Source organism: Haliotis asinina, chromosome 3, assembly GCF_037392515.1.
Source record: "Haliotis asinina isolate JCU_RB_2024 chromosome 3, JCU_Hal_asi_v2, whole genome shotgun sequence".
Lineage (NCBI taxonomy): Eukaryota > Metazoa > Mollusca > Gastropoda > Lepetellida > Haliotidae > Haliotis > Haliotis asinina.
Window position 1 is genome coordinate 76,997,163 of NC_090282.1, and position 25,958 is coordinate 77,023,120.

The following is a 25,958-nucleotide window of genomic DNA, read 5'->3' on the forward strand; positions in this document are numbered from 1 at the left end:
ACAGAGTTGTGGCAACAGTGTGTCAGTCATGTGATCAAGGTAAAAGATTTATACTGGGCTAAAGATGGTCTACAAAGGAGACGTTCCTTTGATATAGACAAGTGAACCTGAAGCCCACGCTACTGTGACCCCAGGTTAGGCATTCACTTGAGCTCTGACCAGACTCGTAAGCTGTTACGTTTACTGCCAAACCCCGTCTCTTGACACCAAAACCAACAGGAATTTTAATGATAGTGACTTAAATAACTTTTCCCCCAAGGGACCAGTTAACTTAAAACTATTTTTTTTCTTCTCAAAGGGGAGCATTACTATATACCTTACTGGCATGTGGTCAGTTGGTGTTATTTGGAAGACATTAGATAAAAAGGGGTGTGCCCAAAGTTGGGATGGCAGACTATAAGTGAAACTTCCTGTGATTCATTTTCGATAGCAGTAGAAGTAGGAAATAGAAAGAATGGTTCACAATACGACAGAATATGTACAGCTATACGAACGTTTCTAGGAAAACCTTGAAGATAAAGTGTTAACTTTTTCAATTTGGGTACTGTTCTTTTTCCAATCACGTTTGATACATATTCAAAGATTTCCATGGTCATCGCACGGTTAATTCTAAATCCACCTGTGTATACGTTCAATCGACACTAATTATTCTGTGTTGTAGGGCCGACGTTTGATTGAAGGGACCACAGATCTGAGATGTATAATCTGCCTGTACACACTTGTAACGGCCATAAATGGAGATCAGACAGGTAGGTAATGAAGCCATGGGCAGAACCAATTCAACACCTAGGAAAAGATTGAAAGTAGGTGGTAAATAAATGTATATAGCATGCACTCGTGGCTTCATCTGTGGTCTAGCGTTAAGTGACCTAGGACTAACCGTCACCTAACTACAATGCTGGATACCAACACATGGTTTTGCAATCGGGACTAGAACTATGGGAGGTCGGTGAGACGTCTTCAGTTGTTTATATTTAGATCTAGAACTTGCGAGTTGACGAAACACCCTCCTAATGACAGTATGACCAGAAGAATGGCTTCAGCTTTCCAACTGTTCAGCCTTTGTGTAGAGCATACAACGGTATATCCAGCCGATAAAAAGCATATGAAATCTCTCACTAATAACATTCTTTGTCCGAGTAGTTGTCTTCATGAAAGAACATTTAGGAGACTTATTCACAAGAAATACGCGATATATATTTCTAGAAAATGGTAAGAAACAATGATCACTTTAACGGTCATTGTACTACGAAAGGATATGGTATGGCTGGCAAAACGACGGTGTAGTTGCCCGGAGAAACGGCCCATGTAGAAATCATCGCCATGGTGTTTCATGTTTCATGTTGATCTGCTTATCTCAATGTTCGATACTAAACCGATACAGTCATGGTCGCTGCGGTTCGTAGGTTCACTAACTAGTTATGGCCCGTTTGTAATAACTCTGTAAAACGTCTGTGAACGGCTGTGTACATAGATTTTGGGCAGTGTGGAGGTTTTATTGGTAACTGTTTAGGAAATTCGTGCATTTCAAACTTTGTCTGTAAGTGACTTACACTTCAGTTCACTTACATGGGGTTTACACATAACCATTAAGTTCCTAGTTCGTCAGTTCTACTTCTAATGAAACTTCTAATTCATAAAGCGTTTTGCAAACGTTGTCCCAATAATGAAATGGAGACCCTGCATAGTCCATGGAGTTCTCAAGGAGTACTTTAATTCAGTAGGTAGTAGTCGCATACGAGGCAATAAGAGTTGAACATAAGGTGGATCTTGTCAAGTCAACAAGTCTTGCATTCGAACGAGTATTTAGTTTTTCTTCAAAATTCGTTCCTGTAAATACAACAATCTGAATACGAGAACATTTCGGTTTTTTTAATATCTGTTACGAGTGGAGAGATCACACAACAATTTTAACAATAGCTTTAATGCTGGCAAAACAAGCATCACAGTGTATGTCTTACTTCGTTAATCACATGACAGTTCCAATTGCTCCTGTTCCATCTCCTTCCTCTGAATGTGATCACGTAATCCAAATAATTGTCATAAACTATGCCGACATGGCGCTCTCAAGGTGACAAAAAAAGACAGCCGACCTGGTCAACCTCTTCTCTCCCGACCTGGTAACTGATCACCTTTCTTGGTGTTACCCTGCTTAAACAAGTCAAAACCAAGCTGTAGGTATATAATCTTATTGTATTTTCCTTACCCCAGCTTAATTACATACAATGGAAAGTGGTGAGTGGTAAGCAGAGCTTCTTAGCTTCATGGTGAACAGGTAGTTACAGTATTTTAGATTAACTTCAGATTTTATAAACATATTTACAGATATATGTATAGTATAACATATAAGCTATTCTCACTACATACTCATAACATATCTAATACAGATCCAATTTGATATATGTGTTTGATATATCTACAGTCAAACCCCGTTGTGTCGAACTCGTCGGGTCCAAGGGGAAAGTTCGACTTATCCGAATGTTCGACACATCCGTCAGCATTGAAAAGACCAAGAACCAACACGACCACGGTGCTTAACACATCGTTATTTTGCAGTAGGATACACATACGAACAACATATCTTTGCAATAAACGTTTACGGCAGTATTGATCTTTAAATTACAACATGTACAAATGTAAATCAATTCACTTTATTCGTCATGGAAATAAATATGCATACAAAAAGATAAGAACAAGAATAATTTAACAAACTCACAAGCGATCCCATTTAGTAGACAGCACTAATTCATTTTCAGTCAGTATAAAAAGTTGTATAGTTCATACAAACGGAATCGGAATGTACATACGTGTACAAGTGGGGAATTTATCTCTTAAAAACAATCCGAAATTACAGTCTGTTTGCAATTTCTGCTTTGGATTTTCCACCCGACTCCACAGCTATGACAGCCTCGTATTTTGTCTCTATCGTCTTCACAGATAATTTGCGCTTTCTAGATGTAACATGCGATCCAGTTATCCCCCCGGGCTGATCGGATCCTTCGCTGAATTGCTCTGCCATGTTACTAACCGTACTGGTTAAAAAAATTGATCCTACACCTTAAATACTAAACCAAAAACAAAACATCAATTTAGATAATCCAACTCCGTTTTCCTCACTTCTCATTTTGTATTTTCAAGGAAATCACATGACCGCTAACATAGACTGTCACATGACAACAACATGCGCCATTGTTTGTTTAGAGATATCCTGTCGGTCCGTGATCAACGTGTCACTGGTAACAACTTAATTATGGTTAATTGTTTGAGTAAAGTTCAGTTGGTAAGTGTGCTGACAATGTGTGTATAGATGCATAGTTAAACATGTCACTTGATTGTTGAGTCCGTTAATCGTTACTTTTGATCTTTAGGTAGCACGTTTATGAGGATGACTTCCGATTGCGCGACTGAAGTTTTCAGTTGCAACAAACAGTTTTCACAGTTCGAGACAAAAGGGTAAATTTGTACTTGTTAGAGTCCTTGGGGACCCTAAAATGAGTTCGACACAACCGGGAATTCGACACATCTAGTTCGACACATCAGGGTAAAAATAATGATAAATATAAGGAAATCGGCAGGGACCGAGATGTCAGTTCGACACATCCGAGAATTCGTCTCAACCGAGTTCGAGACAATGGGGTTCGACTGTATTATACATTCCCGTCACAGTGTCGATTTGAAAATGTAATCCATACATGATAATGTGTTGAAGTCGCCCGATATGTTTCAGAATGAAATTATCAATCATTTTCTACTACACATCCACACTTCACCTAATGTTCATGTAGCTACAAGTAACCAACTCATAGTGACATCTAACTCCAGTGAATGAAACCATTGTTATACACACAGTGGCTGAACTATACATCAACCACGCCATTGGCCACACGCAGTTCGTTATACGGGCGTTCCTTATAAAAGTAGTTTACGGTATATAATATCATGTAGCGAACTGAAAGGGGCCACTAATTCTAGTTCCATGAAACCATAGCTGTACCTACTGTGGCCAAAATACATGTAAAGTTCGTTATGAACGCAGGTTACTGTAATTAAAAGCAGAAAGTATATATCTAAACAGATATACATTGTTTCATGGTTCCACAGATGGTGCAACGTGCCGGGATGCAAGTCCAAAGTTATGTCTCAAGAGACTTTGTGGACAGCCAGGTATCGCTGAACGCTGCCGGAAGACGTGCGGTCGCTGTAACGTGACGGGTTGGTGTTGCTGACATCATGTTTCATTGCCTTCCAAATAGATCACATACAGAGATGTATGACAAACCAACACTGATACAGTAATACGGGAATTGCTCGTGTGGCAGATAACACGCTACTTAAAATAAGCAATGATTCAATGTCAGTACATTCTATGCACAGCGAGAGTAATTACCTGGCTAACCGACTTACTGCAAAAGAAGAGGATACACTATAATACAGGAACCTGATTGAAATCTTCCATCCATTCCCCTTCAGTTTGTCAGCTTGTCACATGTCAAATGATTACCAGTGATGCATTGACACATTGTGCCCTCCTGTCTTGATGTTTGGTCATATTGTACTTTGCTCAAATCTGTTTCATTTCGCTTTTTAAAGTCACGTGAATGAGGGTTTGAATCTCAGAATCGGTCTAATTATGATTGGTTTGACTGAAATATAACCAATGTTGTCACATCTTATCGAACATCATTACAAATCCTTATATAATTGTCTAAACCGCTTGTACACAAAGGTCAGTACGAAATCATCCATTATTGATATTTTGGGATTTCTGTTTCAGTAGATTGTCCAGTAGGTATGTACAGAAAGGGCGATTCTTGCACACAATGTCACAGACAAACTCAGGATGACCATGATGAATGTACCAGAACGTGTCCGATAACGGGAAGATGGGGAGAAGCCTGTAACAAACATTGTGGAGCTGGATGCCGGAGTCTGGTGTGTTACCAGTGGTCAGGGGAATGTGTTGATGGCTGCACTGAGGGGAGATATGGACAACAATGTGAAATCAACTGTGACCACTGTAGGGTTTGTGGGTACGGCGTCTCGAACTGTGCCCGTCGAGATGGTTCTTGTTCCTGTGGGTGTTCAGGAAACTTATACGGAGCAACATGTGACAAACAATGCAATAGTAAATGTCTAAATACATCATGCAACAGCACAACAGGTGAATGTACACATGGGTGCATAGAGGGGATGTTTGGACGGCATTGCAACTCAGACTGCAGTGACACATGTCTCCACGGTACATGCCACCAGAATGGATCATGCATGGCGTGTATGCAGGGATATTATGGTGAGCAATGTCGGAAGAAGTGTTCCAGGAACTGTGGCAGCGAGACATGTATTAGAGATGGGAAATGCAATCCTTGTAAACCTGGCTTCTTCAAACCACAGTGCCAGGAGAAATGCAGCGACAATTGTCTGAATGAAACCTGCAATCAGAACAACGGGAAATGTGACTATGGCTGTGTTTGGGGCTGGCATGGAGACACATGTTCTGTTAAATGTCCTGAGAACTGTGCCACCGACAAGTGTAGCAGAGACAATGGTTCGTGTTCAGATGGATGTGTAGCTGGTACATACGGTCAGCACTGTAGGCTCACATGCAGTAGCAGCTGTAGAGACATGGAATGTGCCACTAACGACACAGGTAAAAGTAAACCTGTCTGTACTGTGGGATGTCGAGATGGACTGTGGGGAGACTACTGTGACATGGAGTGTCCCAGGCACTGTTCAGTTTGCAACAAAAACACTGGGTCCTGCCAGGAATGTGAGTATCGCAAGTACGGAGATTACTGTGACAGGTGTAACATGACGGGGCTGTGTGTCCTTTGATGTTAAGAATAATGTTTACTCAGATCTGTGTTGTTGGTCTATTTAAAGGTATTTGTTAGTTATATTAGTCATTAAGTAGCTACACAGATTACAGTAGGGAAAACAGAGGACATTGAATATAATCACTCTCCTGCTCTGTGGCTTCTTTAAGGGAATATGTCACTCCATTGTTTCAAGTGTAGACAGAGGGTATGCTTGGCCAAACCGATACTATGTATATTTATGTCTAGGTGGGAGATATAAAGAATTTCATACAGGGCTACTTCTAAAAATGAAAACAAATTGTCAAATAGAAAATGACCAGTTTTAGTTAATAACTCTTTTTCATATTCATCATCATATGAAAACGATGCAATCCTCCTCATCTCAAGCAAAATATCTAACCATACCGAAACATGGGTTTCATTAACCTACTCAGACAATGGCCTGCTTTTTAGCCGGTCCGAACTTTCTCGTGTGAAAATAGACATCACAAACAACTCTGGTTACACTGAACTCAGTTTCCTTGTTTCATAAGAAAGTGATATTTCCAAATGAATTTTAACTTCAAACTTTAATAGCACCATATTTCTAAGTTGTATGGCAAGGTGTAAGCAGCGTGACCTTAGCTAAGATGTCACAGACCGTCCCTGTTTGATGAGGTCGTAAAATACTTCACAATGCAATGGGGTTGTTTTTGCTTATTCATGTTCGAGAATAAACTTCAATACAGCTTAAAAAGGAGGGAAACATTTGTTAAAGACACATTCTAACGTAATCATTACCATATGTTCATCTTATATATATTTCTAAATAGAGTTAAATAACCACAATTGGGATTTTTTTTATGAATATGGAAATAATATTTAGTTTTAGAAAACCACAAGCTACATTAAATCTCAAAGCAGAAACTGCAAAATGACTTGAAAATATTTCTCAAAGTGAACACTTGTGTAACCTTACAGTCATACCTCAAGTGGAATTCGCTAAAAACACATATTCGAGGGAAAAATATATGAATGACACCCAAAAAGTCAGATTAAAATATTACCAGAGATGTGAAATATTTGATCAGTGTTTATAGAATAAGGTTGATTAGTTATACAGATATGAAAATAAATTTATAGTAACCGTTATGTCAACACACGTGCGTGTATTTGAATCTCTCAACACTTGATTTTTTATAAAAGACACTTCACATTAGACAGCACAATTCTTTAAGGTACGTTCATAGTACCTTGAATATGACGGTATACATTCCTCATGATTTTTCAAACAATAGCATAATACCATAAGGGACTTAACTAGTCAGGATTGTTTTTATCAAAGCACCACATTCATTAGGGGCAGGTCTTCTTGGAGGTTACGGAAAGGGGCCAGTGGTGACGAATTGTGAGGGGCAGGTCTTCGTGGAGGTTATGGAAAGCGACGAGTGGTGACGAAGGATCAATATTTGTCTTGAGGCTGTGATTGAAGTAAGTGTGTTCGTTTGGGAAATGGTTGGCTCTCAGATTTTCACCAGTCAGACAAGAATATCAATCCGTATAGAGCTATTGTTTTCCTTAATTCACATTCCTTGTCTATGTTTCCTTACGAAACCGAAAGGTTGTACACCATCTGAAAACTAAACCTTGCATTTATATCAAAACCCTGCAGATACTATTCATCCACACGCACCTACGCATAAGCGAACATGGCTTATATACATACATATATACACACGCACGCACGCACGCACGCACGCACGCACGCACGCACGCACGCACGCACGCACACACACACACACATACATACATACATACATACATACATATGGCGGGTACTGTGTATAACGATGCTACTGTTGTCATGGTTTCAGTGTCCCACGGCTCCTACGTCCAGTCCCTTCACAGACTTGTCGTCATCTTGTCATCATGTCTCGGCGTTCTCATCCTTGTCATTGTGATCATAATCGTCAGGTGAAATGTTCTCAAACTCATTTTGATAGAGGCGAAAGAAATTACGCCAGATATGAACCTGAAATGAATTATTTGTAATATAGTTTCTGTTTCTATGACAGTACTGTGAGTCCAGAGTAACTGGCATTATCATATCTCTGACTCTTATAACATTAACAGAAATTCCTTCTTGCTATGTGTGTATCTGAAACCCTTAACATATATGAACACTTTTGCCAACTTGTTTGTATCAGGAGGAGAGAGTGTGAATGAGTTTAGTTTTACGCCGCACCCAACAATATTCCAGCCATGTGGTTGCGGTCTGTAAATAATCAAGTCTGGATCAGACAATCCAGTGATCAAGATCATGAGCATCGATCTGCTCAATTTCAGGAGAAGAGAGTGTACATGGTGTCCGGTCTTCCATAGAAGTATACCACCAATCAACCCTGACAACTGGCCAGAGGAAATCTCACTCCATGAGTTTAATGGATCACGCAGGCCAGAGGAAATCTCACTCCATGAATTTGATGGATCACGTGACAGTGAAGGGTCTCAGTATGATGTGATCCCGGATGTGAATAACGAGAGAGGCTACGAGCAGCTGCAACCGCCCCAACCAGACGCTGGCTACATGCCGTTATTATATACTTGGCAGTGAGATAAACTTGAGTGTCAGTTATATTATTATCCATTTATTACTGCAATTTAACGATGTCATTAGTGTCTCCTTACCTGGAATAACATCTCTATCAATATTTCGTTCATGTATATAATGCATATGGTCTTTGAATGCTTCCCCGTATGGATATAGGGTTTTCAAAATACATATTTCTTGTAGGAAATGAAACATGGAAGAATGTATTATGTGATGTCTTAAATGCAACTATATTTGTTGTGTGTCATGTAGAGTCGTTTTCGAAGTTCCCATGTAAATGGCAGAAACTTTGCTCTTGCAAAAACTTGTATCTCTAATTTTGAGTCGCTAATTATGTTTGTAAATAAATTCTATAAAAGTAGTTACAATGCTTTCCTTATTGATTCCTTCGCGGCGTGCTTACAAAAGGGTGAAACCCAAATTGTTACCAGAATTTTCCTTTACTTTTTAACAGACTATATACCCCCAGAAATGTCAGGTCAGCTCTCTCAGAAGGAAAAACATCAATATAATGATGTTAATGATTATAAAATATAATGAGATTGGTACTAGTTCTACTGTAGTAATGGGCAAAACGCTATGCCGCTGTGTGTAGCCAAATGGGATCTACTTACATGTAACAGCAATGCATATATTAACTGGAAACGCATATGACTTCTTGACGGTAGTATCTTACAGGGGACATAAAGAGGAGTCACATATTAAGTTGGAAATCACTGGAATTCATTATACGTGGCCGTCCCCAATAGCATAAACGTCAACGGCAGAAAATACGAACTATATCTTTACCGAAAAAAAACCCAACAGATTCGATGTGGAGCAAGAGGTAACACAATGTATATTTCTTATTAAAGGTTGTGTGTGTGTGTGTGTGTGTGTGTGTGTGTGTGTGTGTGTGCGCGCGCGGTTATAACGCAATTTCACTACTAACTTGGAGGAAGAAGCTGCCAATCGTATACATATGAACTGCAGGAGGCTCGTGCATCAACTTTGCTGAACAGCACATGAAAAAATCGTGCATGACAGCTGCATTTGGTGTCAAGATTGTTAAGAATTTGTCAATTTTCACTGATTTTTTACTTTCATAGAACTCATGACAATAATCCTTTCAGCGTTGTGAATTTGTTTTACAATGCATCAGTTCATGTGTAAACAGTGCCTCTAAACACTACTGTATCTTGCACTTTCAAATGCATTTTCACATAACAAACATTTCACCTTGTTTGGAACAGTGGTCTTTTCAAATACGGTAGTTTTGTACTTGTGGGAGGAATAATATTTAGATTACTGTCAGACAATCAACACACATGAAAAGACATGGACTCATTGTTAAGGATATGTGATGCTAATGAGGATATGTTGTAGCCTAAGTTGTTTCATCAGGATCATATCATTCAAAACCTTAAGTCTTTATTTTAAGTTTTTATTGTTCACAGAAAACATCATGAAGAGATATATTCTTATTTAAGGCACCAGAAACCAAAACGGATGTTGGATGCCATTGTGTCTTATGCCATAATGCCGTTTCTGTTCAAGTGGTCCCTTGACGTGACTTTTCATGTGTTTGACGGTGGTCTGTATATAATCGAATCAGGAACTCACAAGAAAAAAGTATTAACTACGCCATCTTTGATTAGAATGATAATGTCTTATCTCTATGATTGACTGTGACATGAAGAAGGTCGCCTATGCAGTTTTCTTACTGTCAGAAGAAATAACATATGTAACAAATAAGTCTTCACGTTCATGTTCATGATCGGTAGCAGCAAGATTTGAAATACCGTTTCCTTGTCAGGGCATAATACAAGATGGCACAACAATATCCTGCAAACCCCATCAAACATTTAACTGCCATGAACGTCTCTTTGATAAGTTTACCTTTCAAACACATTACATGACATACGATCGTGCGTGCGCACGCATGCACATACACATGTAAAATATCATCATCCCACATGTTCCAGGGGCGGTGGGGTAGCCTAGTGGTTAAAGCGTTGTCACGCCGAAGACCCGGGTTCAGTTTCCCATATGGACACATTCCGTGAAACCGATTTCTAGTGTCCCCCGCCATGATATTGCTGGAATATACCATTTTCTAAATCCCAACTCACTCACTCACTCATTCACATGCATCTGCAGTCATGTGAAGCAGTGTGGGTATAAATATCCAAACATGAAATTCAATAATCCACGTTCACCAAATGTATGGTTCAGGTGTAAAATTAGAACGTACCCATTTCCACCTGGGCATAGATCTATTACTGGGTCGACATACACCCTAACCATGTATACAAAGGAGGGATAATTGATGATCTACACATTCATTTACTCACCATAAACGCACAAAAGTGAAGCATGTAACTTTATGGTTGACACCTTTGGTCTATTGCATCCATAAAGTCACATGCTTCATTTTTCACTCACCAACTTATAGAATGCCGATCAAAGAATATGTAAAGTACAAAAGATATTAAACTGCTAACAGTGATAAGATATCTAACCTCTACAGTCTATAAGTAAACATGAAACAACTGACTGAAGCAGGGCGAGACCATCATCCTGTGCGTCATTGTGGCAGCAGGGAAAAGGAAATAGAAAACAGAGCTCGGAAACCGATCACAATCCATCACACAGTACACTGGCACAAGCGCTTCTATGCACACCATGAAGGTAAATACTGTTTACTCTTCAGTACATTAAAACTGTAAATTATTTCACATTTTTCATTCACGTATAATAAAAATAATAAACACATTTATGGTTATAAATACGTATGTGTATACTTACAATCAACGCCAGTTTGTTGACGTATCACAGACACCATGTTTGAAAGACTGCACTGATCTTACATCACACTCATGTTTCAGGGTCGATATACATCTTAACGTTATTGGATGATAATAGTGAATACGTAATGACTCACACCAATGTGTCCACGTCATGAAAGAGTTAGAGATTTATAACGGTTTGAATCAATGTTTAATATAGTCATCCAAAACTCAAATTACAGCCATGGTGAGTTACACTGACAAATGTATTTGCCCAACAAAGCCATTCGGAGCTACGGTTGTAAACCTTCACACATCTGTAGTCTGTCAACCCAGCTTTTGGAACATCCCTTTTGTCAAATATCTTCCAAAAAATAGCACCAACAGATCATATGCCATGTACGTGTATCTTAATGATCCCCCTTGACGCAATATGAAAAACAAATAGTTGCAATAAAACTGACTTGGATGTGACTTGGTGTTCAGACCCAAATCTACTGATGGTCGTGACTATCACACTTTGATGACTTCCACAGTGTTCACAGAATGCGTCACAAAGCAGCTACTTCCTGTTTTACCTGACACGTCAAATGATCACAAAGGAAACGTGTTCCACACGTCTTGATCTATCACGACACTGACACTGGTATCTTTCATTTTGAAGCGGAATTGGCTAGCGGCCTCTAAGTAAAGTGTTATTGTCTTTCATGCAGTTACGACATTCGTTTGATACAGACACGTGGACCTGAAGCCCCCACTACTGTGACCCGAGGTTATGCATTGAATTGCGCTCTGAATTGACCCGTAATCCCTTACTTTTACTGAGACTACACCCCTGTTTCTTCACATCAAAACAAACAGAATATTAAATGATAGTTACCGGAGTAACTTTTTCCCATGTTGCCAACAAATCTATTTCTTTCTTCTTACGTCAAAGGGGATCATTAAGGTATGCGTTAATGGCATGTGGTCAGTTGGCGTTATTTGGAAGACATTAGACAAAAGGGGTGTTCCCAAAGTTGGGATGGCAGACTATTAGCGAAACTTCCTGTGATTCATTTCGAATAGCAGTAGAAGTAGGAAACAGAAAGAATGGTTCACAATACGACAGAACATGTACAGCTATACGGAAAACCTCATAGGAAAACCTTGAAGTTAAAGAATGTTAAGTTTTTCAGTTTTGGTATTGTACTTTTCCATTCACGTTTGATACATATTCAAAGATTTCCATATTTATCGCATGAATAATTCTAAATAGGTGTATACGCTCAATCGACAATAATTATTCTGTGTTGTAGGCCCGACGTTTGCTTGAGACCACAGATCTGAGATGTATTATCTGCCTGTACACACTTGTAGTGACCATAAGTGGAGATCAGACAGGTTAGTTATGGAATCATGGACAGAATGATTTCAACATCTAGGAAAGAGCTGAAAGTGGGTTGTAAGCAAATGTATAGAGCATACAATCTTGGTTTCATCTGTGGACTAACCGTCAATGCTGGATACCAACACGTGGTTTTGCAACTGATGCTAGAACTATGGGAGGTCAGTGAGACGTCTTCAGTTGTTGCCTTAAGTAAATGTATATAGCATACAATATTGGTTTCATCTGTGGTCTAACGTTAAGTGACTCAGGACTAACCGTCACCTAACTACAATGCTGAATACCAACACATGGTTTTCCAATCGGGACTAGAACTATAGGATGTCAGTGAGACGCGTTCGTTTGTTCTGTATTTAGATCTAGAACTTGCAAGCTGACAAAACACCCCACTGATGACAGTATGACCAGAAGAATGGCTTTAGCTTTCCAACTCTCTAGCCTTTGTGTAGAACATACAACGGTATCTCTCACTTGTAACATTCTATGTCCTGTCGAGTCGTCGGTAATTATGACTTCACCACACAACATTTAGAAAAAGTATTCACAAGACATACGTTATATATACTTCTGGAAATTGGTTAGAAACAATGATTACTTCAACGGCCATTGTAATACGGAAGGATATTGTATGGCTGGCAAAACGACGGTGTAGTTGCCCGGAGAAGCTGTCCATGTAGAAATCAACGCCATGGTGTTTCATGATTCATGTTGATCTGCTTATCTCAATTTTCGATACTAAACCGATACAGTCATGGTCGCTGCGGTTCGTAGGTTCCCTAACTAGTTATGGTCCGTTTGTAATAACTCTGTAAAACGTCTGTGAAACGGCTGCGTACATATTTTGTGGGCAATGTGGAGGTTTCATTGGTAACTGTTTAGGAAATTCGTGCATTTCAAACTTTGTCTGTAAGTGAATTACACTTCAGTTCAGTTACATGAGGTTTACACATTACCATTAAGTTCCTAGTTCGTCAGTTCTACTTCTAATGAAACTCCTAATTCATAAAGCGTTTTGCAAACGTTGTCCCAATAATGAAATGGAGGCCCTGCATTGTTCTCAAGGAGTACTTGAATTCAGTAGGTAGTAGTCGCATACGAGGCAATAACAGTCGAAGATCTTGTCAAGTCAACAGATCTTGCATTCGAACGAGTATTTAGTTTTACTTCAAAATTCGTTCCTGTGAATACAACAATCTGAACACCAAAACATTTCGGTTTTTTATATCTAATATATATCTAATTTGATATATGTGCTTGATATATCTATTATACATTCCCTGTCGATTTGAAAATGTAATCCATACACGATAATGTGTTCAAGTCGCCCGATATGTTTCAGAATGAAATTATTAAACATGTTCAATCGATACATCCACACTTCATCTATTGCTCGTGTTTCTACAAGTAACCAACTTATAGTGACATCTAATTTCAGTTGTATGAAACCGTAGTTATACACTCTGTGGTTGAACTGTACATCAAGTGGCCGTGATCAAAACGCAGTGTTCGTTACAAACGTAGTTTACGGTATATAATATCATGTAACGAACTGAAAGGGGCCTCTAATTCTACTTGGATGAAACCATAGTAACATCATTATGGTAAAAACATATACAAAGTGCGTTAAACGCAGTTTACTGCAATTAAAAGCAAGAAACGCTGCAGAATATGTGTATCTAAATAATTGCACACAGCGTCATGATTTCACAGATGGTGCAACGTGCCGGGATGCAAGTCCAAAGTTATGTCTCAAGAGACGTTGTGGACAGCCAGGTATCGCTGAACGCTGCCGGAAGACGTGCGGTCGCTGTAACGTGACGGGTTGGTGTTGCTGACATCATGTTTCATTGCCTTCCAAATAGATCACATACAGAGATGTATGACAAACCAACACTGACACAGTAATACGTGAATTGCTTGTGTTGAATATAACACGCTACTTATTATAAGCATTCAATGCCAGTAAATTCTATGCACAGTGAGAATAATTACCTGACTTACCGACTTACTGCAAAGAAGAGGATACACTATAATACAGGAACCTGATTGAAATCTTCCATCCATTCCCCTTCAGCTTGTTAGCTTGTGACATGTCAAATGATTACCAATGATACATTGACACATTGTGCACTCCTGTCTTAATGTTTGGTCATATTGTACTTTGCTCAAATCTGTTTCATTTCGCTTTTTTAACGTCACATGAATGAGGGTTCGAATCTCAGAATCGGTCTAATTATCATTGGTTTGGCTGAAATATAACCAATGCTGTCACATCTTATCGAACATCATTACAAACCATGATATAATTGTCTAAACCGCTTGTGCACAAACGACAGTACGAAATCATCCATTATTGATATTTTGGGTTTTCTGTTTCAGTAGATTGTCCAGTAGGTATGTACAGAAAGGGCGATTCTTGCACACAATGTCACAGACAAACTCAGGATGACCATGATGAATGTACCAGAACGTGTCCGATAACGGGAAGATGGGGAGAAGCCTGTAACAAACATTGTGGAGCTGGGTGCCGGAGTCTGGTGTGTTACCAGTGGTCAGGGGAATGTGTTCATGGCTGCACTGAGGGGAGATATGGACAACAATGTGAATTCAACTGTGACCACTGTAGGGTTTGTGGGTACGGCGTCTCGAACTGTGCCCGTCGAGATGGTTCTTGTTCCTGTGGGTGTTCAGGAAACTTATACGGAGCAACATGTGACAAACAATGCAATAGTAAATGTCTAAATACATCATGCAACAGCACAACAGGTGAATGTACACATGGGTGCATAGAGGGGATGTTTGGACGGCATTGCAACTCAGTCTGCAGTGACACATGTCTCCACGGTACATGCCACCAGAATGGATCATGCATGGCGTGTATGCAGGGATATTATGGTGAACAATGTCGGAAGAAGTGTTCCAGGAACTGTGGCAGCGAGACATGTAGTGGAGATGGGAGATGTAGTCCTTGTAAACCTGGCTTCTTCAAAACACAGTGCCAGGAGAAATGCAGCGACAATTGTCTGAATGAAACCTGCAATCAGAACAACGGGAAATGTGATTATGGTTCTGTTAAATGCCCTGAGAACTGTGCCACCGACAAGTGTAGCAGAGGCAATGGTTCGTGTTCAGATGGATGTGTAGCTGGTACATACGGTCAGCACTGTAGGCTCACATGCAGTAGCAGCTGTACAGACATGGAATGTGTCACTAACGACACAGGTGGAAGTAAACCTGTCTGTACTCTGGGATGTCGAGATGGACTGTGGGGAGACTACTGTGACATGGAGTGTCCGAGGCACTGTTCAGTTTGCAACAAAAACACTGGCTCCTGCCAGGGATGTGAGTATCGCAAGTACGGAGATTACTGTGACAGGTGTAACATGACGGGGCTGCGTGACCTTTGATGTTAAGAATAATGTTTACTCAGATTTGTGTTGTTGGTGTATTTAAAGGTATTTGTTTGTTATATTAGTCATTAAGTAGCTACACAGATTACAATAGGGAAAACAGAGGACATAGAATGTATTCACTCTCCTGCTCTGTGGCTTCTTTAAGGGAATATGGCACACCATTGTTTCAAGTGTAGACAGAGGGTATGCTTGGCGAAACCGATACTATGTATATTTAAGTCTAGGTGGGAGATGTAAATAATTTCATACAAGGCTACTTCTAAAAATGAAAACAAATTGTCAAATAGAAAATGTCCAGTTTTAGTTAATAAATCTTTTTCATATTCATCATCATATGAAAACGATGCAATACTCCTCATCTCAAGCAAAATATCTAACCATACCGAGACATGGGTCTCATTAACCTACTCAGACAATGACCTGCTTTTTGGCCGGTCCGAACTTTCTCGTGTGAAAATAGACATCACAAACAACTCTGGTTATTGATGAGGTCGTAAAATACTTCACAATGCAATGGGGTTGTTTTTGCTCATTTATTGTCGAGAATAAACCTTAATGCAACTTAAAAAAGAGAGAAACATTTGTTAAAGACACATTCTAACGTAATCATTACCATATGTTCATCTTATATATATTTCTAAATAGAGTTAAATAACCACAAATGGGATTTTTTTAATGAATATGGAAATAATATTTAGTTTTAGAAAACCACAAGCTACATTAAATCTCAAAGCAGAAACTGCAAAATGACTTGAAAATATTTCTCAAAGTGAACACTTGTGTAACCTTACAGTCATACCTCAAGTGGAATTCGCAAAAAAAACATACTCGACGAAAAAATATATGAATGACACCCAAAAAGTCAGATTAAAATATTCCCAGAGATGTGAAATATTTGTTCAGTGTTAAAGAATAAGGTTGATTAGTTATACAGATATAAAAATAAATTTATAGTATTCTTTTGAGAACCGTTATGTCAACACGCGTGCGTGTATTTGAATCTCTCAACACTTGATTTTTTATAAGAGAAACTTCACATTAGACAACACAATTCTTTAAGGTACGTTCATGGTACCTTGAATATGACGGTATACATTCCTCATAATTTTTCAAACAATAGCATAATACCATAAGGTATTTAAGTAGTCAGGGTTGTTTTTATCAAAGCACCACGTTCATTAGGGGCAGGTCTTCTTGCAGGTTACGGAAAGGGGCCAGTGGTAACGAATTGTGGTGGCATGTATTCTTGGAGGTTGTAGAAAGGGGCCAGTGGTGAAGAATTGTGGGGGGCAGGTCATATTGGAGGTTATGGAAAGGGCCCAGTGGTGACGAATTGTGAGGGGCAGGTCTTCTTGGAGGATATGGAAAGCGACGAGTGGTGACGAAGAATCAATATTTTGTCTTGAGGCTGTGATTGAAGTAAGTGTGTTCGTTTGGGAAATGTTTGGCTCTCAGATTTTCACCAGTCAGGCAAGAATATCAGTCCGTATTAGCTGTTGTTTTCCTTATATTCATATTCCTTGCCCATGTTTCTTTGTGAAATTGGAATCATGTGTACGCACGCACGCACATACATAATACATACGTCCATCTAAATGCATTACACTAATTCTGCAGAAACTGTCAAGGATATATAACGATGCTACCAAATTGATATTGTATATATTTAAGTCCAGGTGGAAGACCGAAAGAATTTCTTAAAGGGATACTTCAAATAATGAAACCAAATTGTCAAATAGAAAATGTCAAGTGTTTTGTAAGCTTTTTCATATTCATCATCACATAAAGAGGAGGCACCCTCTCTCAAGCATAATATCCAATGAAGCTGTGGTTGAAGCATGTTTGTTTCGGAGAATAGTGGGAAGAGAGGTTCTGTAGCCTGAAAGGAATATCAATCCGTATAGAGCTATTGTTTTCCTTAATTCATATTCCTTGTCTATGTTTCCTTATGAAACCGAAAGGTTGCACACCATCTGAAAACTAAACTTTGCATTTATATCAAAACCCGGCAGATACTATCCATCCACACGCACCTACGCACTTGCGTATAAGCGAACATGGCTTCGCACGCACGCACGCACGCACGCACACACGCACGCACATACATACATACATACATACATACATACACACATATGGCGGGTACTGTGCATAACGATGCTACTGTTGTCATGGTTTCAGTGTCCCACGACTCCTACGTCCAGTCCCTTCACAGACTTGTCGTCATCTTGTCATCATGTCTCGGCGTTCTCTTCCTTGTCACCGTGGTCATAATCGTCAGGTGAAATGTTCTCAAACTCATTTTGATAGAGGTGAAAGAAATTACGCCAGATAAAACCAGACAATATCGTGAACCTGAAATGAATAATTTGTAATATAGTTTCTGTTTCTCTGACAGTACTGTGAGTCCAGAGTAATTGGCATTATCATATCTCCCAATCTTATAACATTAACAGAAATTCCTTCTTGGTATATATGTATCTGAAACCCTCAACATATGTGAACACTTTTGCCAGCTTGTTTGTATCAGGAGGAGAGAGTGTGAATGAGTTTAGTTTTACGCCACACTCAACAATATTCCACTCATATGGTTGCGGTCTGTAAATAATCAAGTCTGGATCAGACAATCCAATGACCAACATCATGAGCATCGATCTGCTCAATTTCAGGAGAAGAGAGTGTACATGGTGTCCGGACTTCCATAGAAGTATACCACCAATCAACCCCGACAACAGGCCAGATGAATTTAGTGGATCACGCAGGGCAGAGGAAATCTCACTCCATGAGTTTAATGCATCACGCGACAGTGAAGGGTCTCAGTATGATGTGATCCCGGATGTGAATAACGAGAGAGGCTACGAACAGCTGCAACCGCCCCAACCAGACGCTGGCTACACGCCGTTATTGTATACTTGGCAGTGAAATAAACTTGAGTGTCAGTTATATATTATCCATTTATTACTGCAATTTGACGATGTCATTAGTGTCTCCTTACCTGGGATAACATCTCTATCAATGTTTCGTTCATGTATATAATGCATACGGTCTTTGAATGCTTTCCTGTATGGATATATGGTTTTCAAAATACACATTTCTTGAAGGAAATGAAACATGGAAAAATATGTTATGTGATGTCTTAAATGCAACTATATTTGTTGTGTGTCATGAAGAGTCGTTTTTGAAGTTCCCATGTAAATGGCAGAAACTTTGCTCTGATCAAAGCAAAAACTTGTATCTCTAATTTTGAGTCGCTAATTAATTTTGTAACTAAATCCTATTAAAGTCGTTACAATGCTTTCCTTATTGATTCCTTCGCGGCGTGCTTAGAAATGAGTGAAAATCAAAATGTTACCAGATTTTTTCTTTATTTTTTAACAAATTATATACCCCCCATAATGTCAGGTCCGCTCTCTCAGAAGGAAGAACATCAATATAATGATGTTAATGATTATAAAATATAATGAGATTGGTACTAGTTCTACAGTAGTAATGGGCAAAACGCTATGCCGCTGTGTGTAGCCAAATTGGATCTGCTTACAAGTAAAAGCAGTGCATATATTGACTGGAAAAGCATATGACTTCTTGACGGTAGTATCTTACAGGAAACATAATGAGGAGTCACATGATAAAGAGGAGGATAAGTTAGAAATCATTATACATGGCCGTCCCCAACAGCATAAACGTCAGCGGCAGAAAATATGAACTATATCTTTATCAAATTTACAATACATCAGTTCATGTGTAAACAGTGCCTCTAAACACTACCTTATCTTGCACTTTCAAATTCATTTTCACATAACAAACATTTCACCTTGTTTGGAACAGCGGTCTTTTCAAATACGGTAGTTTTTACTTTTGGGAGGAATAATAATTCATCAACACACATAAAAAGACATGGACTCATTGTTAAGGCGGTGATATGCGATGCTAATGATTGTTTCATCAGGATCATATCATTCAAAACCTTAAGTCTCGACAAAGTTTTTACTTTTCACAGAAAACATCATGAAGAGATGTATTCTTATTTAAGGCACCAGAAACCAAAACGGATGTTGGATGCTATTGTGTCTTATGCCATAATGCCGTTTCTGTTCAAGTGGTCTCTTGAAGTGACTTTTCATGTGTTTGACGGTGATTTGTATATAATTGAATCAGGAACGCACAAGAAAAAAGTACTAAGTACGCCATCTTTGATTAGAATGATAATCTTTTATCTCAATAACTGACATGAAAAGGTCGCCTATGCAGTTTTCATACCATCAGAAGAAATGATACATATAACAAATATGTCTTCACGTTCATGTTCATGATCGGTAGCAGAAAGATTTGAAATACCGTTTCCTTGTCTGGACATAATACAAGATGGCACAACAATATCCTGCAAACCCCATCAAATATAAAACTGCCGTGAACGTCTTTTTGATAAATTTACTTTTCAAACACATTACATGACATACGATAGTGCGTGCGCACGCATGCACATACACATGTAAAATATCATCATCCCACCTGTTCAGGGGGCGGTGGGGTAGCCTAGTGGTTAAAGCGTTTACTTGTCACGCCGAAGACCCGGGTTCAATTCCCCATGGACACATTCCGTGAAACCGATTTCTAGTGTCCCCCGCCATGATCTTGCTGGAATATATGATTTTCTAAAAGTGGCGTAAATCCCAACTCACTCACTCACTCATTCACATGCATCTGCTGTCAAGTGAAGCAGTGTGGGTATAAATATCCAAACATGACATTCATTAATGTGTGGTTCAGGTGTAAATTAGAAGGTTCCCATTTCCAGCCGGGCATAGATCTATTACCGGGTCGACATACACCCTAACCATGTATACAAAGGAGGGATAATTGATGATCCACACATTCATTTACTCACCATAAACGCACAAAAGTGAAGCATGTCACTTTATGGTTGACACCTGTGGTCTATTGCATCCATAAAGTCATATGTTTCATTTTTCACTCACCAACTTATAGAATGCCGATCAAAGAATAAGTAAAGTACAAAAGATATTAAACTTCTAACAGTGATAAGATATCTAACCTCTACAGCCTATAAGTAAACATGAAACAACTGACTGAAGCAGGGCGAGACCATCATCCTGTGCGTCATTGTGGCAGCAGGGAAAAGGAAATAGAAAACAGAGCTCAGAAACCGATCACAATCCATCACACAGTACACTGGTACAAGCGCTTCTATGTACACCATGAAGGTAAATACTGTTTACTCTTCAGTACATTAAAACTGTAAAATTTTTCACATTTTTCATTCACGTCTAATAAATACATGGTTATAAATACGTATGTGTATACTTACAATCAAAGCCAGTTTGTTGAAGTATCGCAGACACCATGTGTGATTGACTGCACTGATCTTACATCACACTCGTGCTACATGTTGCAGGGTCGATATACATCTTAACGTTATTGGATATTAATAGTGAATATGTAATGACTCACACCAATGTGTCCACGTCATGAAAGAGTTAGAGATTTATAACGGTTTGAATCAATGTTTTATATAGTCATCCAAAACTCAAATTACAGCCGTGGTGAGTTACACTGACAAAAGTATTTGCCCAACAAAGCCATTCGGAGTTGTAAACCTTCACACGTCTGTAGTCTGTCAACCCAGCTTTTGGAACATCCCTTTTGTCAAATATCTTCCAAATAACACCAACAGATCATATACTATGTACGTGTATCTTAATGACCCCCCTTGACGCAATATGAAAAACAAATAGTTGCAATAAAACTGACTTGGATGTGACTTGGTGTTCAGACCCAAATCTACTGATGATCGTGACTATCACACTTTGATGACTTCCACAGTGTTCACAGAATGCGTCACAAAGCAGCTACTTCCTGTTTTACCTGACACGTCAAATGCTCACAAAGGAAACGTGTCCCACATGTCTTGATCTATCACGACACTGACACTGGTATCTTTCATTTTGAAGCGGAATTTATCTAGCGGCCTCTAAGTAAAGTGTTATTGTCTTTCATGCAATTAAGACGTTCGTTTGATACAAACACGTGGACCTGAAGCCCACACTACTGTGACCCGAGGTTATGCATTGAATTGCGCTCTGAACTGACCCGTAATCCCTTACTTTTACTGAGACTACACCCCTGTTTCTTCACATCAAAACAAACAGAATATTAAATGATAGTTACTGGAGTAACTTTTTCCCATGTTGCCAACAAATCTAAAACTATTTCTTTCTTCTTACGTCAAAGGGGATCATTAAGGTATGCGTTAATGGCATGTGGTCAGTTGGCGTTATTTGGAAGACATTAGACAAAAGGGGTGTGCCCAAAGTTGGGATGGCACACTGTTAGCGAAACTTCCTGTGATTCATTTCGAATAGCAGTAGAAGTAGGAAACAGAAAGAATGGTTCACAATACGACAGAACATGTACAGCTATACGGAAAACCTCATAGGAAAACCTTGAAGATAAAGAATGTTAAGTTTTTCAGTTTTGGTATTGTACTTTTCCATTCACGTTTGATACATATTCAAAGATTTCCATATTTATCGCATGAATAATTCTAAATAGGTGTATACGCTCAATCGACAATAATTATTCTGTGTTGTAGGCCCGACGTTTGCTTGAGACCACAGATCTGAGATGTATTATCTGCCTGTACACACTTGTAGTGACCATAAGTGGAGATCAGACAGGTTAGTTATGGAATCATGGACAGAATGATTTCAACATCTAGGAAAGAGCTGAAAGTGGGTTGTAAGTAAATGTATAGAGCATACAATCTTGGTTTCATCTGTGGACTAACCGTCACTACAATGCTGGATACCAACACGTGGTTTTGCAACCGATGCTAGAACTATGGGAGGTCAGTGAGACGTCTTCAGTTGTTGCCTTAAGTAAATGTATAGAGCATACAATCTTGGTTTCATATGTGGTCTAACGTTAGGTGACTTAGGACAACCCGTCACTTAACTACAATGCTGAATACCAACACATGGTTTTGCAATCGGGACTAGAACTATGGGATGACAGTGAGACGCGTTCGTTTGTTCTGTATTTAGGTCTATAACTTGCGAGTTGACAAAACACCCTCCTAATGACAGTATGACCAAAAGAATGGCTTCAGTTTTCCAACTCTTCAGCCTTTGTGTAGAGCATACAACGGTATCTCTCACTTGTAACATTCTATGTCCTGTCGAGTCGTCGGTAATTATGTCTACACCAAACAACATTTAGGAAACGTATTCACAAGACATACGTTATATATACTTCTGGAAATTGGTTAGAAACAATGATTACTTCAACGACTTTTGTAATACGGAAGGATTTGGTATGGCAAAACGACGGTGTGGTTGCCCGGAGAAACTGCCCATGTAGAAATCAACACCAGTTGATCTGCTTATCTCAATTTTCGATACTAAACCGATACTGTCACGGTCGCTGCGGTTCGTAGGTTCACTAACTAGTTATGGCTCGTTTGTAATAACTCTGTAAAACGTCTGTGAAACGGCTGTGTACATAGATTTTGGGCAGTGTTGAGGTTTTATTGGTAACTCTTTAGGAAATTCGTGCATTTCAAATTTTGCAAGTGACTTACACTTACAGTTACATGAGGTTTACACATTACCATTAAGTTCCTAGTTCGTCAGTTCTACTTCTAATGAAACTCCTAATTCATAAAGCGTTTTGCAAACGTTGTCCCAATAATGAAATGGAGACCCTGCATTATCCACGGAGTTCTCAAGGAGTACTTTGATTCAGTAGGTAGTAGTCGCATACGAGGCAATAAGAGTCGAACATAAGGTGGATCTTGTCAAGTCAACAGATCTTGCACTCCAACGAGTATTTAGTTTTTCTTCAAAATTCGTTCCTGTAAATACAACAATCTGAACACCAAAACATTTCGGTTTTTTATATCTAATATATATCTAATTTGATATATGTGTTTGATATATCTATTATACATTCCCTGTCGATTTGAAAATGTAATCCATACACGATAATGTGTTCAAGTCGCCCGATATGTTTCAGAATGAAATTATTAAACATGTTCTATCGATACATCCACACTTCATCTATTGCTCGTGTTTCTACAAGTAACCAACTTATAGTGACATCTAATTTCAGTTGTATGAAACCGTAGTTATACACTCTGTGGTTGAACTGTACATCAAGTGGCCGTGATCAAAACGCACTTCCTTCTACGAGTGTTCGTTACAAACGTAGTTTACGGTATATAATATCATGTAACGAAATGAAATGGCCACTAATTCTACTTGGATGAAACCATAGTTACATTAAATCATTATGGTAAAAACATATACAAAGTGCGTTAAACGCAGTTTACTGCAATTAAAAGCAAGAAACGCTGCAAAATGTATGTATCTAAACAGATGTACATTGCATCATGATTTCACAGATGGTGCAACGTGCCGGGATGCAAGTCCAAAGTTATGTCTCAAGAGACTTTGTGGACAGCCAGGTATCGCTGAACGCTGCCGGAAGACGTGCGGTCGCTGTAACGTGACGGGTTGGTGTTGCTGACATCATGTTTCATTGCCTTCAAAATAGATCACATACAGAGATGTATGACAAACCAACACTGATACAGTAATACATGAATTGCTTGTGTGGCAGATAACACGCTACTTATGATAAGCAATGATTCAATGTCAGTAAATTCTATGCACAGCGAGAATAATTACCTGACTTACCGACTTAGAGCAAAGAAGAGGATACACTACAGGAACCTGGCTGACATCTTCCATCCATTCCCTTTCAGCTTGTTAGCTTGTCACATGTCAAATATATAGTATTACCAATGATACATTGACACATTGTGCACGCCTGTCTTAACGTTTGGTCATATTGTACTTTGCTCAAATCTGTTTCATTTCGCTTTTTAAAGTCACATGAATGAGGGTTCGAATTTCAGAATCGGTCTAATTATGATTGGTTTGACTGAAATATAACCAATGTTGTCACATCTTATCGAACATCATTACAAATCCTTATATAATTGTCTAAACCGCTTGTGCACAAACGACAGTACGAAAGCATCCATTATTGATATTTTGGGATTTCTGTTTCAGTAGATTGTCCAGTAGGTATGTACAGAAAGGGCGATTCTTGCACACAATGTCACAGACAAACTCAGGATGACCATGATGAATGTACCAGACCGTGTCCGGTAACGGGAAGATGGGGAGAAGCCTGTAGCAAACATTGTGGAGCTGGGTGCCGGAGTCTGGTGTGTTACCAGTGGTCAGGGGAATGTGTTGATGGCTGCACTGAGGGGAAATATGGACAACAATGTGAATTCAACTGTGACCACTGTGAGGTTTGTGGGTACGGCGTCTCGAACTGTGCCCGTCGAGATGGTTCTTGTTCCTGTGGGTGTTCAGGAAACTTATACGGAGCGAAATGTGACAAACAATGCAATAGTAACTGTCTAAATACATCATGCAACAGCACAACAGGTGAATGTACACATGGGTGCATAGAGGGGATGTTTGGATGGCATTGCAACTCAGTCTGCAGTGACACATGTCTCCACGGTACATGCCACCAGAATGGATCATGCATGGCGTGTATGCAGGGATATTATGGTGAACAATGTAGGAAGAAGTGTTCCAGGAACTGTGGCAGCGAGACATGTAGTGGAGATGGGAGATGTAGTCCTTGTAAACTTGGCTTCTTCAAAACACAGTGCCAGGAGAAATGCAGCGACAATTGTCTGAATGAAACCTGCAATCAGAACAACGGGAAATGTGATTATGGTTGTGTTTGGGGCTGGCATGGAGACACGTGTTCTGCTAAATGCCCTGAGAACTGTGCCACCGACAAGTGTAGCAGAGGCAATGGTTCGTGTTCAGATGGATGTGTAGCCGGTACATACGGTCAGCACTGTAGGCTCATATGCAGTAGCAGCTGTACAGACATGGAATGTGCCGCTAACGACACTGGTGAACGTAAACCTGTCTG

At 39.3% G+C, this 25,958-nt stretch overlaps 2 protein-coding genes across 2 annotated transcripts in view; both read left to right on the top strand.

Annotated features, from left to right (window-relative positions):
- Positions 1-454: 454 nt before the first annotated feature.
- LOC137279048 (receptor-type tyrosine-protein phosphatase kappa-like) overlaps positions 455-25,958 on the top strand; it is a 32,218-nt gene continuing 6,714 nt past the window's right edge. Inside the window, exons 1-4 of the mRNA XM_067811530.1 lie at positions 455-478; positions 662-749; positions 4,102-4,212; positions 4,778-5,653. Of these exons, the coding sequence (XP_067667631.1) occupies positions 455-478; positions 662-749; positions 4,102-4,212; positions 4,778-5,653 (1,099 nt within the window). The remainder of the gene's footprint in view (positions 479-661; positions 750-4,101; positions 4,213-4,777; positions 5,654-25,958) is intronic.
- LOC137278490 (scavenger receptor class F member 2-like) lies at positions 14,278-19,325 on the top strand. The gene is made up of 4 exons (XM_067810845.1): positions 14,278-14,382; positions 14,941-15,903; positions 18,156-18,255; positions 18,644-19,325. Exons 2-4 carry the CDS (start codon positions 14,958-14,960, stop codon positions 18,894-18,896), a joined length of 1,299 nt encoding a protein of 432 aa, XP_067666946.1. The 5' UTR covers positions 14,278-14,382; positions 14,941-14,957; the 3' UTR covers positions 18,897-19,325.

Excerpts from the sequence above, each read along its gene's own strand:
- LOC137278490 (XM_067810845.1), top strand. The coding sequence starts at position 14,958 with ATGTACAGAAAGGGCGATTCTTGCACACAATGTCACAGACAAACTCAG. Across the intron at positions 15,904-18,155 it reads CACTGGCTCCTGCCAGGGAT|TGTCCCACGACTCCTACGTC; the intron begins GTGAGTATCGCA and ends TCATGGTTTCAG. Across the intron at positions 18,256-18,643 it reads ACCGTGGTCATAATCGTCAG|GAGAAGAGAGTGTACATGGT; the intron begins GTGAAATGTTCT and ends GCTCAATTTCAG.